We start from the raw sequence: 27,989 nt of genomic DNA on the forward strand, positions 1-27,989 counted from the left end.
ATGTTAATAATTCGTGAGTAATAGACGTTTAGTAACAATATCAAACAACAGGATTATCTTAAAACTGATTTATTTTTAATACTGTAACAAAACAACCACTACTATCTAGAATAAGTTGGTTGGTACTTAGGTACTACGTACTTCATACCAAAATATACTTTCTTAGGAATGATCTTTAAATATTATACTGTTGTATACTCATTATACCATACAGCCCTAGTAGATATAACTGTATGTAAAATTTAAGTATCAAAAACATTTTATCTGAACGGCGTTACATAAATTTATTCAGTATAATTTATTACATTAATCAACTTGAGTTATTAAGAAGTGGTATGTACGAACAATGACCAAATAGATTTTGCTAATACGGGCAAATGAAGCGGCATCACACCAAGTATATCGTCAGATCTGTTTACTACTATTAGGTATCATAACTTATTTAATCTAACTACAAATGACTCACATAACACTAGGCAAAAGGGCCTAGATGCGATAATAATCATTTTCAATAATTTTCAGTATTATATTAAACGAATAAAAATGTTCGCATTGCGTTAACGCTGAGTCTAAATTTATTAAGGAACATAAATAATTACTTATCTAGTTTGAATGAAGTAATAGGACCATTCATTAACTCTTAATAGCAAGTTCATCAAAGTTTTTATTGTATGACAAGGACAGTAGGTGAATTTACGATTAATAAGTGTGAATCGTCACCAATTCAGTATAGTTACTACAGAGAGAATTTACGAGAGGTTTATATATAGATCGTTCATTACAACCTATCTTCTAGATTTTAAAACTGGACGGGTAAAACCCATTCTTACAGAAACTTGTCTCATAACGAGAGCGCAAGATGCTCATTAAGACATTGTCCGCAATGTCCCTTTTGAAATCCAATGTATTCAATTTTTATTTTAAGGTCAAGGGCGGTTACAAATATTATTTTGCAGGTGAGAATAGTGGGTATTTTGTAGATGGTAAGCCGGCTTCCGTAGCAGAGACTGGAGGGGTACGACCAATGATGTTGGTACGTCCGCCTTCACTTCAATGACAATATAACATCAACGACAAAACGAACTCGACAACTGTAAACATAATCTTATCTTATCATTGTACCTTAACTAAATGCCTAAAAGTTTTAAAATGTTCAAACAAGCTTGATATGAATATCTATACTATATAGGTACGCAGATAATTATACACTTAGGTTTTTGGTACAGAAATGCCTTTAGAATATCACAAAATATGCTTTATGAAAAACGGCGATTGGCTCTAAAATATTGTTTTAATTTATTAAGGCGCAGAACAAAGTTCTTTGATGTTATATGTGTAGAATTTATAGTCAACTGTCTTAAATCAGTAAACATCAAAATTAACATATCAATCATTTGCCGTTCCACGAGCATTAATTTCATTTGCTCAAGGAACGGCAGATGACTAAGTAAAAGAAAAAAGTACTTGAAGCTAAAAATAGATTTGGCATAAAAATGGTTTGAATTTGCCAGTACATTTCTGTACAACTTTGCACTGCGTCCTAATAACGATGGGGTCCATCGTGCGATCCAGGTTCTTCCTGGCGCTGTCAACAATTTTACTGTACTTATACATAGTACAGAACATAGGTACTTTTACCAAGAAGATAACAACTGCGTCAAATTATCGTAAAAGCAACAACTTTAAATTGACGTTTGATTGGCGTGGGGTAATTATTAGAGGTATGAAGTGCTCAGCACTCGACCCCACGGAAATACCCCAAAAGTGAAGTGCGTGAGATATGTATTAGTATGTATTACTCATGCCTCGTTTATTTTATAATTATTTTCATATTCGTCGAGACTACACAAAGAATATATCGTAAAGTATCTTTCGTTTACTACGTTGCCCTTCGTACGTCTAGTCCGAAACATACCTACCTACAATCTTTTATAGTTGATTTCTTATAGGTAAACCGCAATTCATGCCTTTCTATCATATTATAATAACCTAGACGTATCACATTTCGATAATGCACTAGAAAAATTCTCACATTCATAAATTTATTAATTTATCTACTAAATGCTTACCTACTCTAAAGTGCTACAGAGATTCGGGGCTAAACAATGATATTTCAAATAGGTCGCGGGGATTTCCAATAGAATAAAAACGACAACACAACCTGCATAAACCAGGCCTACTTAAATACATTTTAAACCTATCAGAAACTCAAAAGTGAAGTAACTATAATACTAATCTCAAACAATAGCATTTGAGCATTACGGAAAGCTAAAAAGTAGCTATATCGTAATATATACGTACTTACATAAAAATTATAAAAATCAAAATACAAAGAACTATAAGCAAAAGGTTACAATATATCTAAGCTCTAAATAATCAGATTTGAGCCTTAATGTATAACACAATCAAGAGTGGGATAAACCCGCATAGTAAGTGTTCAGTACCATAATCCTAGTTCGTGATTTCACTCTCAGTCCTTCTTTAATTATAGGAATATCGATATTTATGTCATTTTTAGAATAGGTACCCCGAAGTAATTTAGAACAATTTATATTTGTGTCATTTCATTAGTTAAATTAGATACACGGATATAAGTAGGTACCTACTACTTTCTTACATGGTTTAGCAATCTGACCAACTCCTCAAGGGATATTATTAAACTAAACACGTAGGTACATAATCAACGTCAATATTCTACAACTTTCCCAAAATTATAGTCAGATAACAGAAAACGGAAATATTACGTTTTTACTCCGTGTGGTACAGAACATTAAAACAATATCAACGCAGTCTGTTTTTACTCTTCCCCGTTGATTATAGCCACAATGCTTACATAGGAACCTGATAGGAAGCCCAAAATTCCAAACGATACCATGAATATATTTTTCCACAGCACCCAGTTGAACCTACCGAGGCCGTTAGGTCTGTCCCAGAAGGTAACAGTTTCGATAACGGCCGGGAATATTAAACCGAGGAATGACAGGCATACAGCGCCTACTAGAGAAATGAATGGTCCCAAATTTGGAATAGCTATAGCTAGACATAAGGTCAAAATGATGATGCCAATCCTTATACTGTACTCAGCCAGGTTCTTTTTGGCGCCGAACCAGTGCCGAACGTTCTTCCAGATGATCTCCATGGGGACGTAGAACTGGAGGCTGTATGTGAAGAAAATAGCTACGGCGATCATCAGCTTCACGCACTGTCCCAATCTGCAACCATCACAGAAAATTTGTTAGCAAACTTTTAACAGGTCAGTTATTTCGTGTAAGTAACAAAGAAAATAAGAAACAATAGACAGGTTACAAAAGAAGCCAAAAAAATGGAAGAAAGAGTAGCTTAATTTAATGCAAATACTCACACTTCGTCTTGCGGCAAATTCAGCGTAATACTGCTCTTAGTATCATCTCCATATTTCAGGTATCCGAAAAATCCAGTAAAAGCATACAACGATACGACGAAGAACATTCCGAAATTGAGCACTCCGGGGCATCCGATGAAATGGGTGGGGGTCTTCATGTTGTTTTCTAGAGGCATCACAACGCCAATACCTTCAAGAGCGAATATGGCAGTTCCGAAGAAGGTAGGCAAGCGTCCCCAGCCGGCAAAAGGCTTGCGTTCACTGATGCTCGGAACATCTTGAAACAAGTAGTAGAAGGTGATACCCATACCAGTACCCACGAGAAGGTTGGCAATCATCGAGAAAGGCGCCAGATATTTCAGATTCCTTATCAGATTCATCAAGATCAATAGAGGTAGAAGTATAGCCATGTAAATTCTGACATCCATATCGTGCGGTAACCAATCGCTACTCTCAGCGTAGAAGTCTACAACTTGCTTCACATTTTTCGAGACGAAGACAATGTAAACGCAGCAACACCCAAGTAAGTCGATCACCAGGAACCAGTTTACTATAGCCCTGAAAATAAGAAAACATCCGTTTTTATAAGGGTTTTTATCAGGAAATCAGATTTTCAACTTTTTAACTAGGAAGTTACAGTGCAGTTAGTTAGTGTCTACGAAACAAAGCAACAATAAGGTAGGTATAAATCATGAAAATGGAAATGCGATGATTACCGAGGGACATTAAAAAATAGAAGTAAGTACTTTGAATGGCTGTGTTGTTTGTTTCTTTGGCTGATTTGTATACTTACTTAGCAAGTCTTGAGAACTTATGGACGGCCGGTGGGCCAGCCAAGAACGCCGCTTCAGCAGTTTCTGCGAAACCCAGCGAAGGTTTCTGTATCCGTCTGCAGAGTTCATGCGCCGTTTTGACGAGCACGTGCACGCAGTAGGTGCAGATGCCGCCGATGGCGAAGGTGGCTATCAGCCCGAAGTACAGGCCGGCATTGTGGAACGCCTCGGGCATGGCCAGGATCCCGCTACCGAGAGAACCTTTCAGCAAATGGATTAATGTATCCATGTCCCTGGAAAATACGAAATAATGTTACGTTACTTTTCATTTGATTCCTACAACGTTCGTAATGAATACAATAATCATGTCTGTGATACTTACGATGTAGGATGAGCGAGTTTTCGGTGTTCGAAGGGGTTGTAATCCTCATCTGCCTCAATGTCCCTGCCCGGGATCTCCATGAGCGGCAGGGTGGACCCAGCCTGCTGTTCCGCTGGGATTTCATTTGGGTCAACTTTATACCTGTGGAAATTTCCCCAAAAAAAATGTTATAGCGTGTGCAGTAATTGTTACCCTTAAAACTACATAAGGTATTTGTTTAGAGGTAAGTTAAGTGAGTGATGGTAGAAGTGTAGTTTGAATAGGTCACAACAAAATCGTATAAAAGCGTAATGGTGGTGATAACACAGAAAGCGCCACATTTCAAGCTTGTTCAAGAAAATGATTGCCGAGTGGTGGAGAGAGTGTGACATCGACTGTGACTCTACGCGCGGAGCTACATCGTGGCAACTGTTAATTACTCGCGGTGTGTGTGTAGGTATCTTTAGTTATTGTAAGTGTTGATGTGTAAAGTGTGATACATTTATTATGGTCTCCAAAATAATATTCAAAGCATGACTTGTGCGATTCACTCGATTAAGACTCGGCATTTACAAATCATGGCCAAAACTGTTAAATTCAATACAGCTTTACGTTGTCTATGTAATTTCAAATAAAACTAACTCTGGTGTATGTCTCTAAAAGTGATACCATTACGTTACAAGAAGAACATAAAATAAATAATTAAAGAAGGAGGTTTTTGAAGTGAATTCATAAAGCTAAATCAAATTTGACAAACGCAACAGTTTATTGGCCAATCCCGAGCCTGAACAGAGGTGACGCACGCGCCCCGCACCCGCCGAGCGGTCATTCCCGACGTCGGCGAATGCGAACACTCTCATTCAGATATTGATTTAAATCTTTACCAGAACAGACAAAACAAATTAAATAAACAAAATTGAAACCATAAAATGGAGTGATGTACCGGTGTATAAGTCCATTGCAAGACGATCAAGGTCGACGAGCGACTTTAATCTTGTGGAAGCTGCACACGTCTTCCCGGAACGACTCCGTACGGCGGCGAGCATTTAGCTCGATATAGGGAGCAAGTACTTAACAGTCAACATACAATATAAAATACCATTATAACGACAAAACATGGCAATAAATACATATAACATCAACATTCGGGCAAAAGAGCCTTTATTAAAGAAAAATATAAGTACTCGAAAGTCTACTAATTTTCTTTTCGACATCCTGTTGAACAAAAAGGACAACATTATTCCGTTATGCAATTCCAACATAATTCAAATCAAACATAACTTGCTGTTGAATGAAACCAAGCAGTAAAGCATGCTTCGATGCCTCTTTAAGACTCTAACTAAGCGGTAAACAACAATTTGGTTCATAAGTAGGTATACCAAATTTAATGTCTAACACTGTTACAGGCAGTTAAAGCGAAGTTAATGATCGATCGAATGTAGTTACAAGTTGAGAGCAACACCAATAGGAACAAAAGACCACTTACTTGACCATAACGACATCTGATAAGTCATTTCTGACTCCTTTTTTCTTTGGATCATATTCGGCTATCATGGGCCGCATTTGAGGTTTCTGAAAAACAAAAAGAGCACATTATTAGCATTCACTGACCTCGAAACATACTTTTCACAGATACTTATTAAGTATAATATATAATTTAAGAAAGTTCGCTGCGTCTGCTTGTTGTAAATCTATTTTATTTATTAGGTACGTTTTGAATCGCATTTTCTATAAATCGGGCCGAATTACTATAACGATACGTTTTGTTTGAACAGTTTCAATATAGGTAAGGTCATTTAATTTTATAACATTAGTCATTCTAAGATAGCAAATACTTATTTCATGTTGCGTTTCACATTTTTAGTCAAGTTCTGTTATATGCTGCCGAAATAAAGACTGATCTACCTATCTACAGGCATCGAATATGGATAATGTAAGAGGGCGCCACACGCCGGTCGGTTGATAAGTATATAATAACTGGCCAATTACTGCACGGCTGGACTCATGCGCAGAGATTTCATTACTACGGCTCAAGAAGAAAAAAATGACTCTTGAAAATATGGCACACTGAAGTCTAGGTTTCATTCTGCTATTTATTTGGAATGATATTTGTTAGTTAAGTGTTTGTTTTTAGCGTTTATATTGGGCGGCCTTAGAGCTTATTAGAGGAAGTTGGTGACGCTTGATGACGTCTTCAGGATCTGGCACACATGTTTGAGCTCATAGGTCTGCTGTTGTGGCACGTGACGACGCTCTGCTATTTCGGGAGAGTATTTATAGCAAACGCTCCCGTGTCCGAACGGAGCGACTCGCAAATCTTAGAGGACTTGTCCGTATGCGGTGTGAGCATTATAATAACGTCTAATATAATACTTAGCTGAAATCTTACATCTAAATATAAATCTAATAAACAATTACTTTATATATTTCCGTAATATTTCATACTACTTGTACTGTTTTAGCGTGCGAGGCTTTTCAAAGCATCACGATTTGCAAGTGAAGTGAGAAAGTAAAGTAACCTACATAATTATGCGTTAATATTCAACGAGGGGCCATTTCCTTTATAAACCCTAACTGGAATGAGTCATAGTGCTTTAATGCCGTGTGTGCATGCAAATTTCTTCCCCCTGGATTGGTTGACGGTCAAAACATTTAGTGCTTTATTAAGAAGGGACAAGAACCACCAAATGTTGTCTGGCAATCTGTGGAGGCCGCGGTTATTGTGTGCGGACTGGATTGAACTGGTTTCGAATTATAAATGGGAAAGAACGAGTTGTCGACGTGTTGTATTGCCGCAAATCCGTTGTCAGTTGACACGTTTGTCACGTCTACATATCAGCATCTTCAACACATTACAATCAAATGCCATCTAAAGTATAAAATCGTTTACTTGTGTGTTATGTAATAAACATGTAATGTAACAAACGATAACTTTAGAAATCAATGACTCTTAATAAAGCAGTAGTGCGTTAAAAACTATTCAGCTGAAATCTGCATTGTTTATGGAAATTTGAATATGGATGAATATGCAAAAATATTCAGAATCTAGTTGGGCAGACAGAAAGTCATGTACGTTGTAACGAAGTCAGATGCTGATACGGTTATATGGGGAATTTACATGATTGAATCTAGCTTGGGGATGCAAATGTAGATGCGCTCTGTTTAACGTGTGACTTGTGACATACATGGGTGCAATTTGATAGCAATTAAGTGTAAGCCGTTTATCCATACTAATATTATATATGGGCAAGAGAATGCGTGTGTCTGTCTGTTTGTTTGTCCGTCATTCACGACAAAACGATGCGACGAATTGGCGTGATTTTTAAGCGGAGATAGTTAAAGGGATGAAGAGTGACATAGGCTACTTTTTGTTTCTTTCTAACCCCCCACTTCCCTAAAATGTGGGGTGAAATTGTATAAGGAACTTTTCGCAGTTTTTGAGGTAGGAAGCTAAAAATTGGTACATTAGGAAAGGGGAACAATGTTACCCCGAATTTAACGCGACCAAAGCCGCAGGCCAAAGCTAGTTTATAATATAATTCGTAAGTCTTAAGATAGATGAATGTCCCGGTAAGAAAGTGCATGTATGAAAACGTATAGGGTACTTGGCACAATAATGAAAATCCATAATTTTATAAACCTTAACTAGAAAAACTATAGGTACTTACTTAAAAGTGATACTATAAAATACTATAATTTTGAAAACCCCATATCTTGATTAAGTATACAAGTTTTTGTTAATTTAAGGCAAGTAGAGTACCTACTGATACTTAGAAGCAGCGCAAAACCAGAGTGGCCGAAGCGAACGTGCCGTGCGCCGCGATGGCAGCCGCCGGCGCGGCGAGTGCCAGACCATAGATATGCGCGCAAAAAAAACTAAATCTACGTGCCAGACCAAAATTCTACTAATTTAAATAACTATTGTTAATATAAGTTAAGACAACATAGCATCACGCGTGCATCCGAAGGGACAGGCAGAGCTTTTATAAGACATTGCGAAATATTTAAGTACTGTTATTTATGAGTATTCACTTAAAATAAGAATATGGATTCTAACTACTATTCTACGAAGTATCAATGCGATATAATTTTGTTCTAGGTAGGAATATAAAGCTGATGACGTACGCGCGGATTTCTGACCAACCTGTCGTCACATAAAGCGTCGGGTAAATATTTGTTGCTAATACATTGCCAATGTCAACAGTCTGTATCACGACACTTATTATGTACGAGCTGCTGCTACCATATCATGGCCACTGTATTGTACTCCTCGTCATGAGGCTATAATAGGTAATATAACTTGTGATCTATGACGATAATAAGGTACGTATTGTTTGATTATGGTTTGTGCGCACATCGATATAAATCATCCACCAAGGCCCCTGAAGGACAGGACAAAATTATTTGCAGAACCGACACGCCTCCCGACGACGTAGCAGCATGAAAATAAACTCTGTAAGCACATTACAATCGCCTACGGCTATGGTATTATAACGTGAAGTCACGACTGTTAAACATGAGACGTGCCTTCATTTCTAGAAATGTACAGTACTAATTAGACAGGCAGTCGTGTCTCCAGTCTGATTTGTATTTACTAATACAACCGTTTATTAAACAGCTACAGGGCGGACGAACTATCTTTGTGTTGTTTCCAAATAAAACTCTAAAATAGATTTTGTTTGCGCCTTGGGAGATAAGTAAATAAAAATAATATTATATAAATTCACGACACACCCACCGCTGTTTTAAATCTGGAAGCGTAAGAAGAACCAGTAAAATATTAGCTACAACTTTTTTGGCTAAAGGCCAACATACATAGGTCGTTTATTAATTGACTGTATATTTACATTAGGTACATAAGACGTTCACTCTTTATTTTATTTTAAGCTTAGTGAAAGTGTTGATATATAGGCAACTAGGATTCTTCGCCAGGTTAATTAACGTAGTTTGAAAAACGAACATAAATTTCGAATACTGAATCAAGGGTATTATAACTTCCTGGAATTACCTACTTATTTATTAAAATGACTAGAGTTACCTACTTAACGTCTATTCCGGAATTTCCTGCAGATACGTTTAGGAGGAGCGTAAGAACTCGCTTAACGTCAAACGCAAATATTACAATGGCAGTGCCAATTTGTAAGTTTGATGTTTTAGCACTATCTAGTTAACGTATCAAAATCAGTGACGAAACAACTTCGAATTTATTTGTGACTGAGCAAATCAAGGACCTAGTGTCGTTGCGAAGATAAGGGGGGGGGGGGGGGGGGGGTGGGGGGGAGGGATGGCAGGGGCCACGTGTGAGGGCACCTATGTCCTACATGTATCCGGGTTCATTATGCGAAATTGATCGAACCACCGGGCTGAGCCGGATCATGATGATTTAGCACTTAGAAGTGATGACTATATCGAGGGGGGAGAAACCAGCACTCACATCCAAATACCAATCATCTAAATCTCAGACCCTGGGCGGCCACGCGTGACGATCGACTCCCACGGAACACATTCCAGCGAGCAAACAACCAAACAAACATAAAAACATCTAAGTAAATTGGAAGGTATCTTGTGAAAGGTTTGTCATTTGTACATTGAGTTTTTTATGTAGTTGGCGAAGGTAGGTCGCTGTCAGGGGCATTGATTGACACTCGCTTTAAAAGTTTTCAGAGCATCAACAAGACTTTGTATATAACACTGGACAATCGATTGGAGTGGTCTCAGCTGACCACGTGATGTATCCTCTGTCGCTCACATCAGTCTTGCGACGCAAAAGAAATTTCTAAATTTAATCCCGAGTCAACATAATGCTAGCGCTCTCCAGGTAGGTAGAGCAGAAACTTAGCGGTTGAACGATTGGAAACTAATTATTTTCTGGTTAGCCACCAAAGTTTCTTCCTTGTTTAATCGATAAGTAGTTGCTTTTGGTCAGTTTAATTGAAACCGTATCATACTTTTATGAGAAATACTTAACTAGCTTTTATTATGATTATGGATACGGCACGGCACAAGCGTCAACATTCTTCAGTCTACATTCAGGAGTAAGTATTCGACTCGATAGACACAGATCACACATTGCTTGCAGTTCCTTTGGCTTCCGTAGGAACTATCAATCAAACCGGTGCGGTGTAGGTCACAGCGTTTGTGGGTCGAGCGCTGAGCTGAATGGAGGCAGGAGACACAAAGCCGCGTCACGGCTCTGAATAACATGGCCTTGCTCTACCGGAAGCTGACACTTACGACAACGCAGATTTTTCAAATTGACTTCACCGCGTGTATGGTAGGTACAAGATCTATTTTCAAATACACGTTGAGTACTTACATTGGCCATGACTTAGAAAAATGTGTGGTCTCTTCCTAAAGTCCAAAATGCTATGTCGCAAATCTATAGTGCCCCATTTATCCCAGTCTGTCGACTCCACGACACCTTGTTACTCGATCCACTCCTGATCACTGACTACCTAATATTCATTATCAGTCAATGTTAACGTGCGTAATTTCCCAAAGCTTTCGCTCACACCGTTTTTAGTTTGCTTTTATGTCATATGTTAGATAAAATTTGATTAACGATTTGATTAATCATTAGTAATTTTAAAACATAAACAAGCTATCTGAGAAGCCTTAGCAGTCAACACCAGATTGAGGAGCGAGATAACTTTCTATTTTTGTATCTGTCAAGTGATGGATCACATGGTGAAGTACAACATTCTCTAAGGCTTGAAAAGTTACTTTATGTCCGTGTAACGTTACAATCGTGGCCACCATTTCTTGTGGAGTATCTTACCGGCAACTTCCGCGTGATGTTGACAAGGTCGTTCTAATCAGTGCATCGCTCAGTGGCTCTGTAGTGACAGATACCTATGCTCAATTTGATATCATACGCGTAATTTGGTCTTATTTCTTGATATGCTGATATTATTGCTTGCTCATATCCACCTACATGGAAATTAATTGATTTGACGTTTGTGCAAATCATTATCGTTAACGCTTATTACTCTGTTATTGTGGGACATAACAAAACCCATGGGCTGTGGTGGGCATATTAAATTAGCATAAATCTGCTTTTCACGGTATTGGATAGCAGACACGTCGTTAGCATTTACCTATATTGCGTGTAATTGTTGTAAGTATGAGAAGAAAATCAATACACAAATAAGGGCGCTTACAGACCAACGACGTGTTAGAACGATTGTGTCGACGACGTCGTCGACGTGCCGACGGCAAACGCTAGGCTGCGATGTGTGTGATAGTTGTCAAATAGTCTCGGAGATTAGACGTGCTCTTTCTCTTGTTACTGTTACTGGGTAGTTGGGTACCTCTTAATATACCTATTTATTTGCAAAAGCTTTGTCGCTTTTGCTGTTGGTAACAGGTTTTCAACGTCAACAAAATATGTGAAAATTATATAATATTTTATAAATAAATCTACAATGATATACGGTTGTATATCATTGTAGATTTATTTATCAAAAAGGTTTTTTTGATGTTATTTTTTCTTTACTACTTGCAAAATTTTCGTGCTTTAGCATTGTCTACACTGCAATGGCGCACTGAAACGTCACAACTGAGCGTTTGCCGTCGTCTCATGACGACGACATCCTCAACACCATCGTCGCCGGTCTGTAAGCGCTCTAAGCGCCTCTGTGGTCCAGTGGTTGAGCGTTGGGCTCACGATCCGTAAGTCCCGGGCGCTAATCCTGAAGGAGATATAACACAAAAACCACTTTGTGATTCGTAGTTTGGTTAGGACATTAAGATGATCCGTGCTTCGAAAGGCACGTCAAGCCGTCAGTTCCGGTTACTACTTACAACACAAATGATTTCACTTGCTGAATTCATTCTAGCACACATGACACAAGCAAGTTACACTGGGATAACTAAGGGTGGTATTAAGAAACTAATCTCAGCTGAGACTGCCCTTAAGATGATGCTTAAGTCCCTGTTTTTATATAAGACATTGACATGATCTTGAGGGCAGTCTCGAAGCTGAGATTAGTTTATTAATACTACCCTAAGTATATCGTCGTCCAAGCATGCTGTCCGTTTAGCTATATCGATACCAAACTAAAACTGGTCCACAGAGATATAACATTCTAGATATAAACTATACCTCAATTATTGTAATTCCCTTTCAACTTTGATTTTACTCTACTACTAGGACTAGGGCTCCGTGCTGGGAGGTTTTCTGGCCACGTGTTTCCCTCAGCGTTACAGATTCCGATGTGGTAGTAGTTTTACAGCTAGTTACATAATATGTAATTTAATTTTTGACGTTCAAAAAGCGCTAACTTTGTAAACGGAGAAAAGGTAGTCAATTTGACTACAGTAGTGCAATTTGACATTTGCGCATACTTATAAAAGTAAGTGCGCAGAGTATCAATAAATGAAACCATATTGCATTTTTTAAATGAATTCGATGTGGCCTTTTTAATGATTATAAATACAATAATGTTTTAATAAATGTACTTACATACATACATACATACATGAACTCACGCCTATTTCCCACCGGGGTAAGCAGAGACTATAGAATTCCATTGGCTTCGATCCTGACACACTTCTCTCGCTTCATACACGCACGACTGTAATGTGTGCATAATATATGATTCTACTATTTGTTTTTAGCCCCCATTTCTAAATCGTACGTAAAGCACGTTACGCAGGATGCGTCGGGGGAAGTACCACGTGGCGTATCTATGTGACGTCACTGTCTGGTCCGGTCCCCCTTGGCGCCAAGCCTGGCATGCGATGGGGGCACCCCCACCCTTGAAACCAGTTCGCGTCAATCCCATCACGATTTACTAAGATCCAGTTATGAATACTTTTCATTCGCACTTCAAGCTGTGTTAATGTTAAAAATAAAGGATTTTGTGAAATGCTTATTTGATTTTTTTTGTGTTTAGCTAACCAAAAAGATATCTACTAGACAAGGTTTGTTTATTTGGGTCATACATAAACACAAGAGTGTAGTTCACCGAGGTTTAGATTGTAATCCTATTCTTAAATAGGTATGGGTAAAATAGTACTCTTATCACATATCTTTTAGTTGGAGCTAAAGGAAAACTATTTGCATTTAAAAACTATTTTCGTCTACGATCTTTAGTTCTCTCTGGACTGGGTGTAGACATTTCTTTATTGACGTACAAGTATTCCCATGCTGCACTATCCTGCTATATTATATCTCCTTATACTTAAAGGCTGCCTGGAAGAGATTGCTACTTAGCAATAAGGCCGCCTATAGCACTCATTTTATTTCTCTTTTGTTTTCGTATTTTGTTTTTTCCTGTTTGTGCAATAAAGTGTTTGTTACGTTATGTAACTTATTGTGGGTTTGCCTCAAATGGAATGTAGGTACTACTTGGTCGGACAAGTAGGGAGCGATGAGGGCTCTCACCCGGTACGTTTAAGACAACAACCTCGAGGGTGCCCAGATGTGCGCGAAGCAACCACCTGCGAGATACAGCGAAAGGCACAACGATGTGTTTCCAAGACTTTCTGTTGGCTAGACCACAGACATAAGTATTGAATGTCTGTGGGCAAGAGGCTAAACGTCCCTGACCTCTTCTCTACAATACCTCCTACACAACTCCTTCTTATATTAGGTATTATTTTGAATAAATAAAGCACCCACATGTTTAGTAAGTACCTATCTGGTCTACTAACTTCGTTACTTCTGGCAACCCCCAGACTGGCCGCGTATGTTATTGATACATCTCATAACTTGGAACCATACTATGCGATTCTTGATAAATTCATCTAGAGAATACCAGTGGTTATGGGGTCTCTTATTGATAACTTGTGACTCGTGTCCTGCCGGATAGGAACTAGAAACTAGGACACTAGAAATGTCCTTGGAATCTGCAGATGGCGAATGCACCTCTAAAGCAATGCACACAAAGCCGGCACCACTGCGAAGGTTTATAGCTTTCAGAGGTGGACTTGGATTTCTGTGTCTTTCTTCGCTTCTTCTATCGTGCGGGTTGTGAGGTGGATTACCAACCCCATCAACCCTGGTGTCAGGGTTATTATTGAGCCGCCAAAGGTCATGTAACGACTACTTACTTACATCAGTAAGTAGCAATCGGGACCAACAGTTTAACGTGCTTTACGAAGCATGGATCATCTTACTTTCGGGCAATCAGCCTGTATCTAATATCCTAACCAAACTATGGATCACAAAGTGATTTTTATGATATGTCCTCACCGGGATTTGAACCCGGGACCTCCGGATCGTGAGCCCAACGCACAAACCAATGGACCACGGAGGCCGATTTCTGTGTGAACGCGTACATCTAACCATTACAAAAAATCCCATCTCATTACGCCCCCAATACGTTACAGCCTTTGAATCTAACGAACTTATGTAATTGTGTAATTACACTTAAAGATCCTGGTGAACCTAATTTGATTCGCAACCCCTGGAGTTGGCCCTACACTGGACTGCAAGTAATCAATACTGGCTGGCGGTCACGGTAGCCAATAACCCGTTCGCGGCTTTTTATTAAATTAGCACACAGCTATTTGCATTCGGATATAACTCGCATGGAGCAACAGTTTTATCTGATTGTTAGTTAGTTTCACTATAGTTTTAATTCTTCTTTTTTACGAGTCGATGGCAATCGATACTCAATTTTTGCTGACATAATTGGCCACGTTTACGGCATTGTCAGTGGCTTCGTAAAGGTCTTTAATAGTGCAGGTGTTAGGGCACTTAGTGCAGCACAAAAGGTGAGCCGTAGTTTGTGGTGATCCTCCACACTCGCAACCATCAGCCAGGTATCCCCACCTGCAGAGATTATCCTTGCAGCGGCCAACCTGTGACCGGGGCCTATTTAGTTCAAATAATACACGACAGTCTCGTCAGTAATCCTTAACGGGGTGGGCAGAGTCATGCCTGAGATTCGTTCCAAGATGATAAATAAGAACCGCATGGTGTCGGTAGCTCTTCTCAGTGCTCCCAGACCACGACGCCTACGATAGTTTGAATCGTCACTAACACCGTTTTCAAACTGTTTAAAGACTTGTGAAGTTGTGACTCTATCTAGAAAAAAGTTCCCTAACTTTGCTAACTGACGTATCTGATTTTTTTGCTAAAGTGATTTGTGTCTTATTAACAATTGCAATAGGTACCAATTAATTTCGCCAAAATTTACAGATACGTCAATTCGCGACATTATCGATGAATTGTATGTGTGAGGGTGTGTATGAAAGTTTTTGTATGAAACATACAACGACCAAGCTACTTTGCTCATTAGTGGGATTAGTTGGATGAATAGGCATATGAATACCAGGTTTTTTTTTTTTTTTTGACGTGACTTATTGTAGATTTGCCGCAGATGGCATTAACTACTTGGCCGGACAAATGGGGAGCGCTGAAGGCTCTCACCCGGTACAATGTTTAAGACAACAGGCCTGAGGGTGCCCAGTTGGGCGCGAACCTCGGCTCAGGGCGTCGTCTGAGAGGAAAAATATTTGAAAGAATTAATCGACCCTAGTGGGTCGATAGCGATAAGCGCTGAATGAGGGAAATCGTCGACCACGCCGGCGGGGTCGGTATCGGGGTCCTGAAGTGATTGGTGTCGCGAGCTGATTGGCTGCCTCTATGGCTAGAGTAATCGGGTCGTCGGGATCGTATATTACGTCCTTCGGACGATGAATACCGGGTAAACTTTATTATTATATTAAATTCAGTCATAAATGTTAGCAATAAGATTTATTGTTCATATATCGACCGACTGATTCGTTCACAAATTCGTCTCGCATTTGCATAGCACTAGATTTTATTTCCTTTGCCTTTTTTCAGCTTTACGCATTTCAATTTTCTGCTGATATCTTATGAAGTAATTCAGAATGCGCAGTTATATTTTTTATAGTTCACCAGATATACAAAATATACTCTTAATGTTGTCAAACGTCAGTGTAATATTACACTTGGTTTATAAATCGTAGTTGATTAATAAACGCAGTGTAAGGTTGCTGAGACAGTAAGTTACACTGCACTTGTAACATGAAACATAGTGATACACTATAAACGAGGCACAGACATACTGTAGATAACAAATTCACAAAACAATAACGCATGCAACTCGCCATCGATTTCATGTTTACATTATAGGTTCATGCATTGTAATGTAATGAAAAGTTGATCTGTTTTTTTTTTGTACCTGCAACCGCATACCCTCGAGCAATATGTGATTCCAATATATCCAATTGCGACCGATATAGCGGAAAGGGATTATCAATCAATGGGATTAAAATAGCCGTACCTGAATACCACAATAACACTACGTGCCACGGATAATTTGCGTATCAAGCCGAGTTCCCCCGTTGGTCTGATAAGCGACCATTGCAACCGTAATACCTACCCATTTGAAAACGTAAGAAGTTCTTCAAATAATAAAACTTATAATTAAAACTGTATATCGCAACAGCTCACTCGCACGTGTAATTATTTTCACGAAGTCAGGTTTTCAACTTCAAAGGCGAGACAAGAACATTGCTCTGTGTATGAGTGTGTATGTACTTATGGATGTGTCGTGATACTTCCGCACATTCACGCAAAACAATAACTATGTAGATCATATAATTGTGTACTCAACGTTTTTAGCGTTTGTTTCATTATAATACTGACCAGTACACACACATTTTAAGTGGCTAATCAATAAAGAATTTTAATTTTAATGACGGTAGATATTCTTTCCGACTTTTATAAATGCAGAATGTTAATCATTTTCCTAGAACGAATAGAGAGGTGCCTAACCTTCCTATTTTACCTACAGATAGTTTATTGTTTGTATTCCTGCACCGTTTCAGTTTGTCGCACAAATGCTTGGAACAATCTAGAAACAAGCAGTGACGCAGGTAAATTTGTAGTCAGAAAGCCGCGCTGAGCACCGCGCACCGGTTACTGCGCGCGCTGATAGCGTGATGCGTAGAGTCGGTCGGTGCGGGTGTGTGTGTGGTCGGTCGGACGCTAACCGCACAGATCTTGTTCCAAAGCTCGGCGCCGGCGCACCACGAGGCCCCCACGTGGACGCCGCGTGCGCCTGCTTCTATGCCGCTCGAGTGCCGCGCGCCGAGCCGTGCGGACCGCGGGCTATGTCCCCGAGTCGATTGTTACCAAACCGTAACCGAGCGAAACCAAATTATTTGATATAAAAACGACAATAGCCGACAAGGGAAATTACTCGTACAATCAAATAACCTGATTGACGAAAAATGCCTACGTGTAGGTAGGTACTATGGTACATTATACTTTTGCATTACTGCATTAGACACTTTTTATATCTGTTAAATATTTCTGATATAAATCCCAAATACAAGGGTGATAAATAATTCATTTAAAGATTTCAGATGTTCCATAGACGGTCAAGGATGAAAAAAAAGTTATGATTTTCCTCAGCACATAACTCTTAATCGTATTACAGGCGTTGTTCTTTAAGCTGATGTACCAAAAGTGTCTGCAATGTGGTATTCTTACTATTTGACTCTATCTACCCCAACAGCGATCACGTGTGCAGTGTTAGTTATGTATTATACTTGTAGGTAATAACATTTTTAAGAACACTCGAACGGAAGTGAAAGTAAGTAGGTACTTGCGTCTGTTAAATCTAGTGGCGCCTTGCAGCTCTAGCTAAGCACTAACTGTGTTTTTCTAAGATACGCATACGATACGTGAATAACAACGCAGTTGTATTTTATGGTGTAGGTTGTACATTCGACTGAACCGGCTGGAGAGCTCACGCAGCTAAAGTGCAAGCAATCGGACGCGCTGTGATCATACCAGCGATGCCGTGAAAATTGATTGTCAATTTTCCACTCTCGATACGAAATGCATGTTATTTAGCCGCAGTGTAGTCGGCGGCGCTCGCGCAGGTATGCGCAGAAAGTGGTCATTGGTCAGCAAATGATCGTGTTGATAAACGACGGCGTCGCAGAATATAAACGTGTGCTGGATTCCCAGAGTCGCCGGCCCGCGCCCGCGCGGCCGCGGCCTCAATACCGACTCGCACGCATTTCCCGGAATACACTCTTAAACACCTTACTAACCAATATTAAACAAATTTATCGATCACACAAGGCATTACTTCTGCCACGTCTACACAATACTTCACTACGTGATCCAAACTACAAACTTTCTCACCACAATGAGTAATATTTATAAACGGTGCTGCTTCGAATGTTAACACAGAATGAAGATTGCTGGTATAGCCGCTTTGAACCGGTTCAAGGAGTAGAAACTGCAATCTACGTGGCAACTTTTATAATAAGCATGTCACCCTTGTAATGTGTAATGTAAACGCTCTCGAAAACGACTTGTAATGTATAATGTCTAAGTTGGTTCACTCGTTCATCCCAAACGCTGCCAATATTTTCTCTTTACTTTAATTTTCCATGGTCAATACGATACTCACACGAGTTTACTCATCTATCTATCTACTCAGCCTGTGTCCATCCACTGCTGGGTATAGGCCTCCTCTCTTTCACGCCATCCTTTCCGGTCCTGTGCTAGTCTCATCCATTGCTTTCCGGCGCACCTCACAATGTCATCCGACCATATTTAGTTTACTCATATTCCCACGAAATATTTTCCAAGATAAGTATACTGATCGCCATCAAGATAGCAGAACACATGAATCATGAATATAACGATGCTTCTAGGATATTTTTATCAGCAGATAGGGATATTCCTTGTATCATTGATAAGGAATCCGCTAAAGGAAATAAAATTACTATTACACTTATCGAATACTTTCAAAATTTATCTATAATGTTATAAGATAAGTAGATAACATCTCTGTCTGCACAATGATGGAATAGACCAATGTAGGTATGATTATATGAGTCATTATAGTACGGTTGACACAACAAGAAAGCTTTCCGTTCCGAGGCAAGAATCTACATGTCAAAATGGAAATGATAGTTCTTGTAATTTGTTTCCACGCGTTCAATTCATTTATCCACTAAAATATTGTAAATGGTCGTACATAGATATAACGCGACGTTTTGAGTGAATAAAATAACGGTCTAGAAGGACGTATATTGACTAAATTGGTAATGTCCTTTGAAAAGGTTCAGTACGATCAACTCTGAATGTGGAGGAAGCAAGAGAAGTGTGTCAGGATCGAAGCAAAATTGATTTCATGGAATTTCATAGTCTCTGCTTACCCCGGTGGGAAATAGGCGTGAGAGTAGTTGCGACAACTATTTCGCCCTAGCCACTACTTATGGCGTTGGATCACGAAATTCAGTTGCGACGATCCAATCTAGGTAATGATTACACAACTAATTTATAGGACGCTTCCATGTACATGACCGACGACTGCGATAAACCATTTCCGATTCTTATGGGTTTTGATTTGAATGTGCTGGCTGAAATAACATACATCCAATTATGCTTTTGTAAGTAGATTTAAATTTGGTATAGATCCTCACAATGCCATCAACAGTCTTAAACAATGCCACTTCTACTGAGCATACTTATAAATATCATTTACTGGGATTTTAAAATGTGTTCTGTAGAACTCAGTGATAATCTATTTAACCAGATTTTATTGCATGAAAAGTAAGCAAAATCTGTACTCACTGAGTGAACCAGTAGTGCCATTATATGAGTGTTATAACCCTAACATAAACTAGCAAATCCATAGCCAAAGTCGCGCTTTATCTTATCGCTGTGGGCTGTGCGTGCGCGGTAATCGATGCGAGAGCGTACAGCAATGAACGTGTTAGGATTTTTACACCGTAGATGAGACTTGGGAGTCGATATAATCTTTCTTAATACGCACGCACGCACACACACACACACACACACACGCACTAATACCAATGAAAAGTTACATTATAATACAAACTAAATAAAAATTTCAAAAATTAGATATACGTATAAAAGCATGGCTAATTTTTTCATCTTTAATCATTTTCATTTTTTTTTTTAAGTTCTTCTGTCAATTAGTGTAAGGTACAATTACGAACATTGTTATGGAAGAACGGAGTCACCTAATACAAGCATATCTATGCTTAAAAGGTGGCTCCAAACCCAGTATAAACTATGTACCAAAAGAAACTGCAATAAACTTCTTTTTTTTAATATCATCATCATCATCACCAGCCCATTTACGTCCCCACTACTGGGGCACGAGCCTTCCCTATAGATGAATAGGGAGATCGGGCCTTGAACCACCACGCGGGCCCAGTGCGGATTGGTGGCTATTAACGACTGCTAATGCAGCCGGGACCAACGGCTTAACGTGCCTTCCGAAGCACGGAGGAGCTCGAGATGAAAAGTTTTTATTTTTCTGTGGTCACCCATCCTATGACCGGCCTTTGCGAAAGTTGCTTAACTTCAACAATCGCAGACCGAGCGCGTTTACCGCTGCGCCACCGAGCTCCTCCTTTTTTAATATATTAAGTATCTATTTTTCTTTTCTTGCCGTTTGTCTTATATCAGGCACTACCTAGCCTGGTGCGTTTTCATGATCGCATCAAGGGAATGGTTAACGTAATACCCAAATCCACGCATAATTTACAGTGAAATATAATTACTAAATTAATATAGTGAACTTGTTCAACACGTACTACAAAATTATTGTAAAAAAGACATAATTACAAATCTATTTATAGCTAACCATTTGTACAGTCATAAAGTCAAATTATGGCAGGTTTGCGCACATTGATCAACTTAATACAGATAGAAACTTTATTTGGTTGATTGATGTAAACATTTTTGAACAAAAGCCTACTTCAACGGTCATTCCTGATGGGATTTTCCTCCATTGGTACATTTACGGAGGAGGTTATTTATATTTTCCGTCTGGGTTAATTGAAAAATACATTTATTCTCGTCGCTCTGTATCCAATGACTGTACGTATATATAATTGTAATCTACCGCAATTCTAGATCATTACTTTTTTTATTTATAAAAGGTCACCAACAGAGTTAACAACAAGTCTCTTACTGTAAAGATATGCACAAAATGACAAAGTAATTGTTACCCCAATTATAGGTGACAACGGCATGGAATGGATTTACAGCAAAGCTGAGCTAGGCTAAATCAAATTGTACAAAGAAAAGCAAAACTTTAATTATAACAAAATGATGAATGCGGCCAAGAATTTGTCAGGCCCGCGCAGTTTTGCAAACGGCATCAAAGCCGTATAATAAGTACATACATATACACAATCTCATACCCGCACGCATCATGAGGGGATGTAGGCAGGTCCGCAGGCTATCAGAAGACACGTGTAACCCCTCACAAAGCCCCTGGATGGGCGCGGAGACTACTATATCAAGTACCTAGGTGCCTACTTTATCAAGATTTGACAAATAAATAGGTACACTTTTTCAGCGTGTCCGCTTAATTCTCAGAAGTTCATCCACAAAACATGAGCCTTTCAAAAGATATAACAATATTTTTTTTGTTTTTCATTTCTTCCGAGAACAATGGGTATATGCGAAGTTCGTAAGATGTCTGTGTTTGATATAAGTTTTGTGGAAGTCGAGTTCTTTCGATGTAAAGAGTTAACTTCTGTTAATACGTTTTGTACCTTTATGTACTTGTTTATCTTTTGTTCATGTGTATCATTTACGCGGATATAAACCTAACCACAATCGGAATTGAAGATCGGGAAGAAGACAAATAGATCAACTGTTTTATGCTTAATGTTGTTTTTTCGGGCTGACATATTATTATGCCCGTTCAGTTTTTTGGCGGCCATTTTATCTTCGTGATACTCGCTACCGGAAAACGTTATTCTTAGGCCTTAGCCAAGTTGCAAACGATTACGAGAAAAAATGTAAATGAAACCGAAAATTGACAATATTGACAGTAATTTTATTCGATTACACCAAATGTAATTTTTGGCACGTTGGTAGATATTAGATACCAAACAGTGCGTCTGTGAGTCAAGGAGCACCTTATTAGTATTTCAAGTGCGGTCAATATACAATGGGCTTGTGAAAGCCGTGTAGGTAAGACAGACTATTCCATCACAACGCCACCCACGACGTAACAATACTTCTTACCTGCGTTCATTATTACACGCAACCCGCTAAGGAACTAAAGATATGTTATGAAACTTTACACATTTAACAGCTCAATACTCGTATGCTTCTAACCAATTGTCCTGTTGATCTTGTAATAGAAGTACGTGAATCACAATCAATATTATTGACAATATTAACAGGCATCCAATTGAGTATAAATAGTAAAGGGACCACCACGCAAACAATGCTCAATAACTTTCATTAGGTACCTACAATATTCTCGTAAACGGTAAAGAATGACTGTTTAGTGAACGAGATCTTTCAAGAAAGGGAAACAATTACAACAAAACAGGTGGTATTGTTTTGTGGAAAAAATGAAAGATTCACGAAGGCTACTTACACAGGTAACAACGCACAAAGCCGGCCTTCCATTCGCGTTTCAATTTGCAAACCATTATTTTTTTGCTGCTGAATTTTGTCTGCGAAGCGCGGCGTGGCGACGACGGCGCTAGCGCCGAAGGCAATATTAAGTAACCCGCTTTGATCTCTTCTTATTAATGTTTTATTAGCAGTCGGACGCCTGTAAACTATAGCTTACAATACATCATAATTGGATAAAAACGACATTCCTTGCCTTCGACGTAGGTAGTTACTTCCTGAAAGCTACTGTTATGAATTTGTACTAATCATGTATTCATCTCATCACAAAATCGTTGTTTGATAAGGCCGCGATAGTCGAGGCGCTGACAATAAGCTTTGAGCGGGATCGGGTTTTGGAGAATCCTTTATGAATTTTATTATGGGGAGCGCCACCATGAGAACGGTATGTGCGGGGTACGGTACGGGTAGAGGGGGCAGGGCGGCGCGGCGCGGGCGCGGTCGCGGGCGCGGCGAAACCCAGTGGAATATTCCATTGCTCAAGCGACGGGTTGCGAGGCGCGCCGAGCGAGCGACGTTGCCCGCGGCCGCGACCGCCGCCTCCTCTATACTCTTCACACCAATTTGGAGGTCGCGCGTGCGCATTTCGGATACAAATCGGCGGCAACAGTGCGTGGCGTAAGCGCAGGCTGAAATTTCATGCAAACGTTTGTACATTTTATATCTAAAGCTAACCTACCCCCATCAAAACCTACTTCAACTGTAATTGTACCCTTGTTTGTCATTGAAGATCATTATCTTCAGCTTAAAATGATTTGGAATTGTCTAAAAATCCTATATTGTCTACCCGAACAGGACGGATTACCTATATGAGAGACAAGCTGGTAACTACACCGTACGTTACGGACCTATCCATCTTTGGACTTCAATTCCAATTGGGTTCTGCCCACCCCGAAAGGAATAACGAATATTCTGTACGTCTTTTTGTTTGAAAATCCCCCTAATATAGATACAACCTAGTCAACGGTACTTTTCATGAAACGTCAAAGAAATAAATTTCTATTGTAAAAAGTCACTCGTCACATAATATGTAATATGTAACCGTATAGGAACTATGCTTTGTAAGCGTCTAATCGACATTATTACATGAAATGTACAAATTGATTTTTCTTTCTATCAGCTGACCACATTTTATTAACATTTTATCTACTACGGTAATAAACATACTTAATGTAACATTAACAACTTAAATATTAGGACACAGTCATCCCCAACATTTGATCCTTCGAAACCAAGTGAAGTGTGTTTGTGGGTGAGAGATTTTCTACGATAGTTAACTGGGGGATTAAAAAGAGCACATAGAGACAATTAATCTAAAAAGCAATTTGACATTTGCACTTTTAAATTAAGTGCGCAATATTGCTTTCTTAGATGAATTGTTTCAATGTAGCCTTTTTAACCACCGCGGGTTTCACGGGGAAGTTCGACGCGAGGAGGCACATATCGCATAGAATTATTAGCAGTCGTTCGGAACGTGAACCTACAAGAACCACAGCTATGGCTACATCATCCGCTATGGAACATAGGCCGTCAGGAAATCATCGCCGACGGTATCCATAAAATTAAGGAGTTCCTCGCTAAAAAGGAACATGGTGCTACCAATGAGGTTAACCAATAGAGGCGCAATAAAATAACATAATATTATACATCAATGTCGCTAGCTATCAGAATAGGTAGATGCCTACGGAGACTCAATTTGGCCCTATCTATGAGCGACTCTACTCTTCCACAACCTACCTAAGGAAGGGCTCTACGAGAACGTTAAACACGCGACTACATAGGTACCCACATACTCCAGTCTGTTTTCCGCATTATTGAAAGAGTATAAAGGAAGTATAGCGGAAAACTGCATAATTATATGCGGTATGTAGGTACCTACCTACTATTAAGTAAATCCAGCAGTAGTTTTTTTTTCCTCACAAGTACGGTGTTAAGGTGGATATTCTTCTGAGAACTGCCTTTAAATGAACAATAAAGAAGGTGTCATCTTGCGACCAATGCACTGGACAATGCGTACTTGACACCTGAATCGCAGAAAACACACGGCGAATAATTACATTATCAAATACTGAAACCAGGCATGGCAATAACGGGCTAACGAAAGGCATCCATGGCCGAGTGATTGAGCGTTGGGCTCACGAACCGAGCTCCCGGGTTCGTACCCCAGTGGGGATATAATCATAAAAAAATGAGATTCCTAGTTTGGTTAAGTTTAGGACATAGCAGGCACGGTTTATTAGTTCCGGCTACGATTTACTTAAATAACTACTTATATCAGCCATATAAGGGCCTTCGGCGGTCCAATAGTAACCCGGCACCAACGTTGATCACTGATCTCACAACCCAACCGAGAGAAGAAGAAAGACATGGCAATCTATTGCCATTTAGGTAATCCTTATCTCTTTGTACTTTATTCAAGGCGTGTAGGTATTAACCTGTGCTATACCTAAACCAACTGAACGTTAGTCAACGGAATAATACCACGACGAAAACAGTTCCAGGAAACGAAGTTATAAAATAGTTCAAACAACTGTAACTGCGAACGAAATATTTAAAGGAATAATATTAGGCATTGAGTACATCGGCTTACTAGCTACATTAGTTTTAATTAAGTATCTGTGTTCTAGATCTTCTGTCGTCATAAATTTTATGTACAACAACGTCACAATTCATGAACAATATTGAGTACGAGTAAACATTTGTACAGCTTTTAAATGTATGTACAAAATCTATCAACAAAAATAATCATTGGTTACTCTATGAATAGAAATGTCCCGTTTGAGTTGTTCAGTTTTAGAAGTGTGTTGCCATTGTTCAAATATAAACTCAAACATGAGGAAAACTGTCTGCCATGTGCAGTGACGTCATTCTAAGTAACTAAATTATAATTTCCGAATACGCGATTCAACTGTGAATAATTGAATACAATTGGAAAATTTTAAGTTTCTTATTCTGAATTTGCTTTCCATAATGTAAACCTTATTTCGCGACAGAAAAGAAAATGCTAAGAATTTTTTCTAAATTGATTGCAGAAGAAATCTCATCTCCACACGTTTAGTGAAATTAAAAAAGACAATATAAAATTAGAATAAAAACACAAAATATGATAGCTTTGTTATTTAAAACTGCAAGTTATTGATATTGTAATGAGCTATTGTTTAGAAACCGGTCCATAGGTAAGTAACGTACTTACCTATTAAGTAAGTATATTTTTTATTATTCTGAAAAAATGCAGTATGATTGGTTCAACGGATTTAGGGTTTGGAAACTGAAAGAGAGAAAACCCTATGTTCAGTCCAGTCTGTCTGTACGTCACGTGAAGTCATGTCTTACAATACAGCAACTTTGACTATCAAGGTTTTTATGATACGTATATTTTTCAAACATTTCCATACTGATAAAATTTTAAGTCGTATATTCGCATAGGTATATTTATAAGAAAAATATGCACTTTATCAAATCCATTCACTTTTATAAAATGCATTAAAGTGAATGGAAAAGAAAGTTATTGTTCTCAAGATTCTTCTTGGATGACTAGGTATCTCAGGAAGTAAATAATAGGATGGGTTCGGAACCCTCAGTGCACATTCCGAGACACAAATACACACACACGTGACGTCATTTTTTTAATAGTGGTAATTTTTATTGTAGTTTTATGAGGGTTGCTACTGTGCGAATGTAAAATATAATCTAGAATTAATTAAGCACGTAGTTAATGTACTTTTCGTCTGATTCGAGTACTTAGTAGGTATGTAGCTAGGTACCTTTGCACGTAAATTCCAATAGATAAATTTCCCAATTTTAATTACAGTCCGTATATTAGACAATATTATGCTTATCAGATTTTGATACTGGAAATTATGGAGCAATTTTTTACGAAAGTAATATTCTTTTTAGGTATTTTTTTAAATAGGTACGTAAGATGTGTTATAATTATATGCGGAAATCAAACAGAATACCTACTTGGATACTCCTATAGGTATATCTACTTAAAATATACTAGAATAAAGGTGTTATTTCCCCGTATGTTGTCAGATATCTATAATAGGTACTTGTACTATGTGAGGCGCAGCATAAATACAATCGCTCAGCAAGGAGATCGGTAACATTGATGAATGTTTCAGGTTCAGGAGGAATCAGCACATTATGATGCAAGCTACCAACGCGTTACACAACTTACGTTATCCGCTCGTTGCGGCGATGTTGCGTTCAAGGAAAATGAGTGCATGAATTTGGAGAATATAAGGACGACGGACAACGCGACAAATCTACTTTTTAAACTATTTAAATACCGCCTCCCTGTTTATAAAATGTAAAACACTACTAGGTGTTTAATTATAACTACCTAAAGTATCTGTAAAACAACATTGCTATCTCTAAGGGTTGTACTCAAATCGGGCGGGCAAAAATTAAGTGTTTGAAAATACCTACATACATACAAAACTCTATCTTTGCTGAGGGCAGTCGGGCAAAAAAACTGAAATTCAATAATCGCAGAGCATGGTTATATTTTTACCTACAGTATTTATTCCGAACCTAAATTAGGTAGGCAGTTGGGTACTTACTTTAAAACTTTCTCAATATTTTATACTAATTTATTTCGCCAATGAGTGAAGAAGTAAGTAAGTAGGTAAGTACCTAAAAAGAAATGCTCCACTTACCTTAAATACCGCCGGCGCTAAGGGTATAGCTGCTTGATTGTGAAGATGTTTTTTCGACATTTTGACTCCTTTTTCGTTGTCCTGGTAGAATAATCGGTAAAAGTCGTCACAATCTGCTCAAAATTGCAATCTAAGGCGTTTTATTACTTAGCGAGATGTGTTGTCTACAAATCGCAGATGTCTAACTAGCCGCTAAGTTTTTGCCTTTCGAAAATTTTACTCGGTTGCCGTAACTAATTACTAGTGATTTGTGTTTTTAAACAGTTTTAATTTAAGTTATTCACTTTTGCGGAGTTTTAGTGATTTAAAAAAATATGTAACCGTATATTAAAAAGTAAACAGGAAGACGCGCCGGCTAGAGTAGAAGCGTGGTGCTACTCTAGCGGTCAAGTCGGCAATGAGCGGGTGCGGCGGA

General features: G+C 38.7%; 1 protein-coding gene across 2 annotated transcripts; it reads right to left on the bottom strand.

Annotated features, from left to right (window-relative positions):
- Window positions 1-53: 53 nt before the first annotated feature.
- LOC126380100 (proton-coupled amino acid transporter-like protein pathetic) lies at window positions 54-27,984 on the bottom strand. 2 transcript variants are annotated; one of them, XM_050029326.1, is made up of 6 exons: window positions 27,575-27,984; window positions 5,982-6,067; window positions 4,517-4,657; window positions 4,155-4,427; window positions 3,362-3,919; window positions 54-3,212 (listed from the first exon to the last, which is right to left on the bottom strand). In XM_050029326.1, exons 1-6 carry the CDS (start codon window positions 27,632-27,634, stop codon window positions 2,798-2,800), a joined length of 1,533 nt encoding a protein of 510 aa, XP_049885283.1. In that variant the 5' UTR covers window positions 27,635-27,984; the 3' UTR covers window positions 54-2,797. The 2 variants fall into 2 exon arrangements, with proteins under 2 accessions (XP_049885283.1, XP_049885284.1); XM_050029327.1 differs by lacking the exons at window positions 5,982-6,067; window positions 27,575-27,984 and adding an exon at window positions 5,439-5,962.
- Window positions 27,985-27,989: the final 5 nt, after the last annotated feature.

Source organism: Pectinophora gossypiella, chromosome Z, assembly GCF_024362695.1.
Source record: "Pectinophora gossypiella chromosome Z, ilPecGoss1.1, whole genome shotgun sequence".
In the NCBI taxonomy this organism is placed as follows: Eukaryota; Metazoa; Arthropoda; class Insecta; order Lepidoptera; family Gelechiidae; genus Pectinophora; species Pectinophora gossypiella.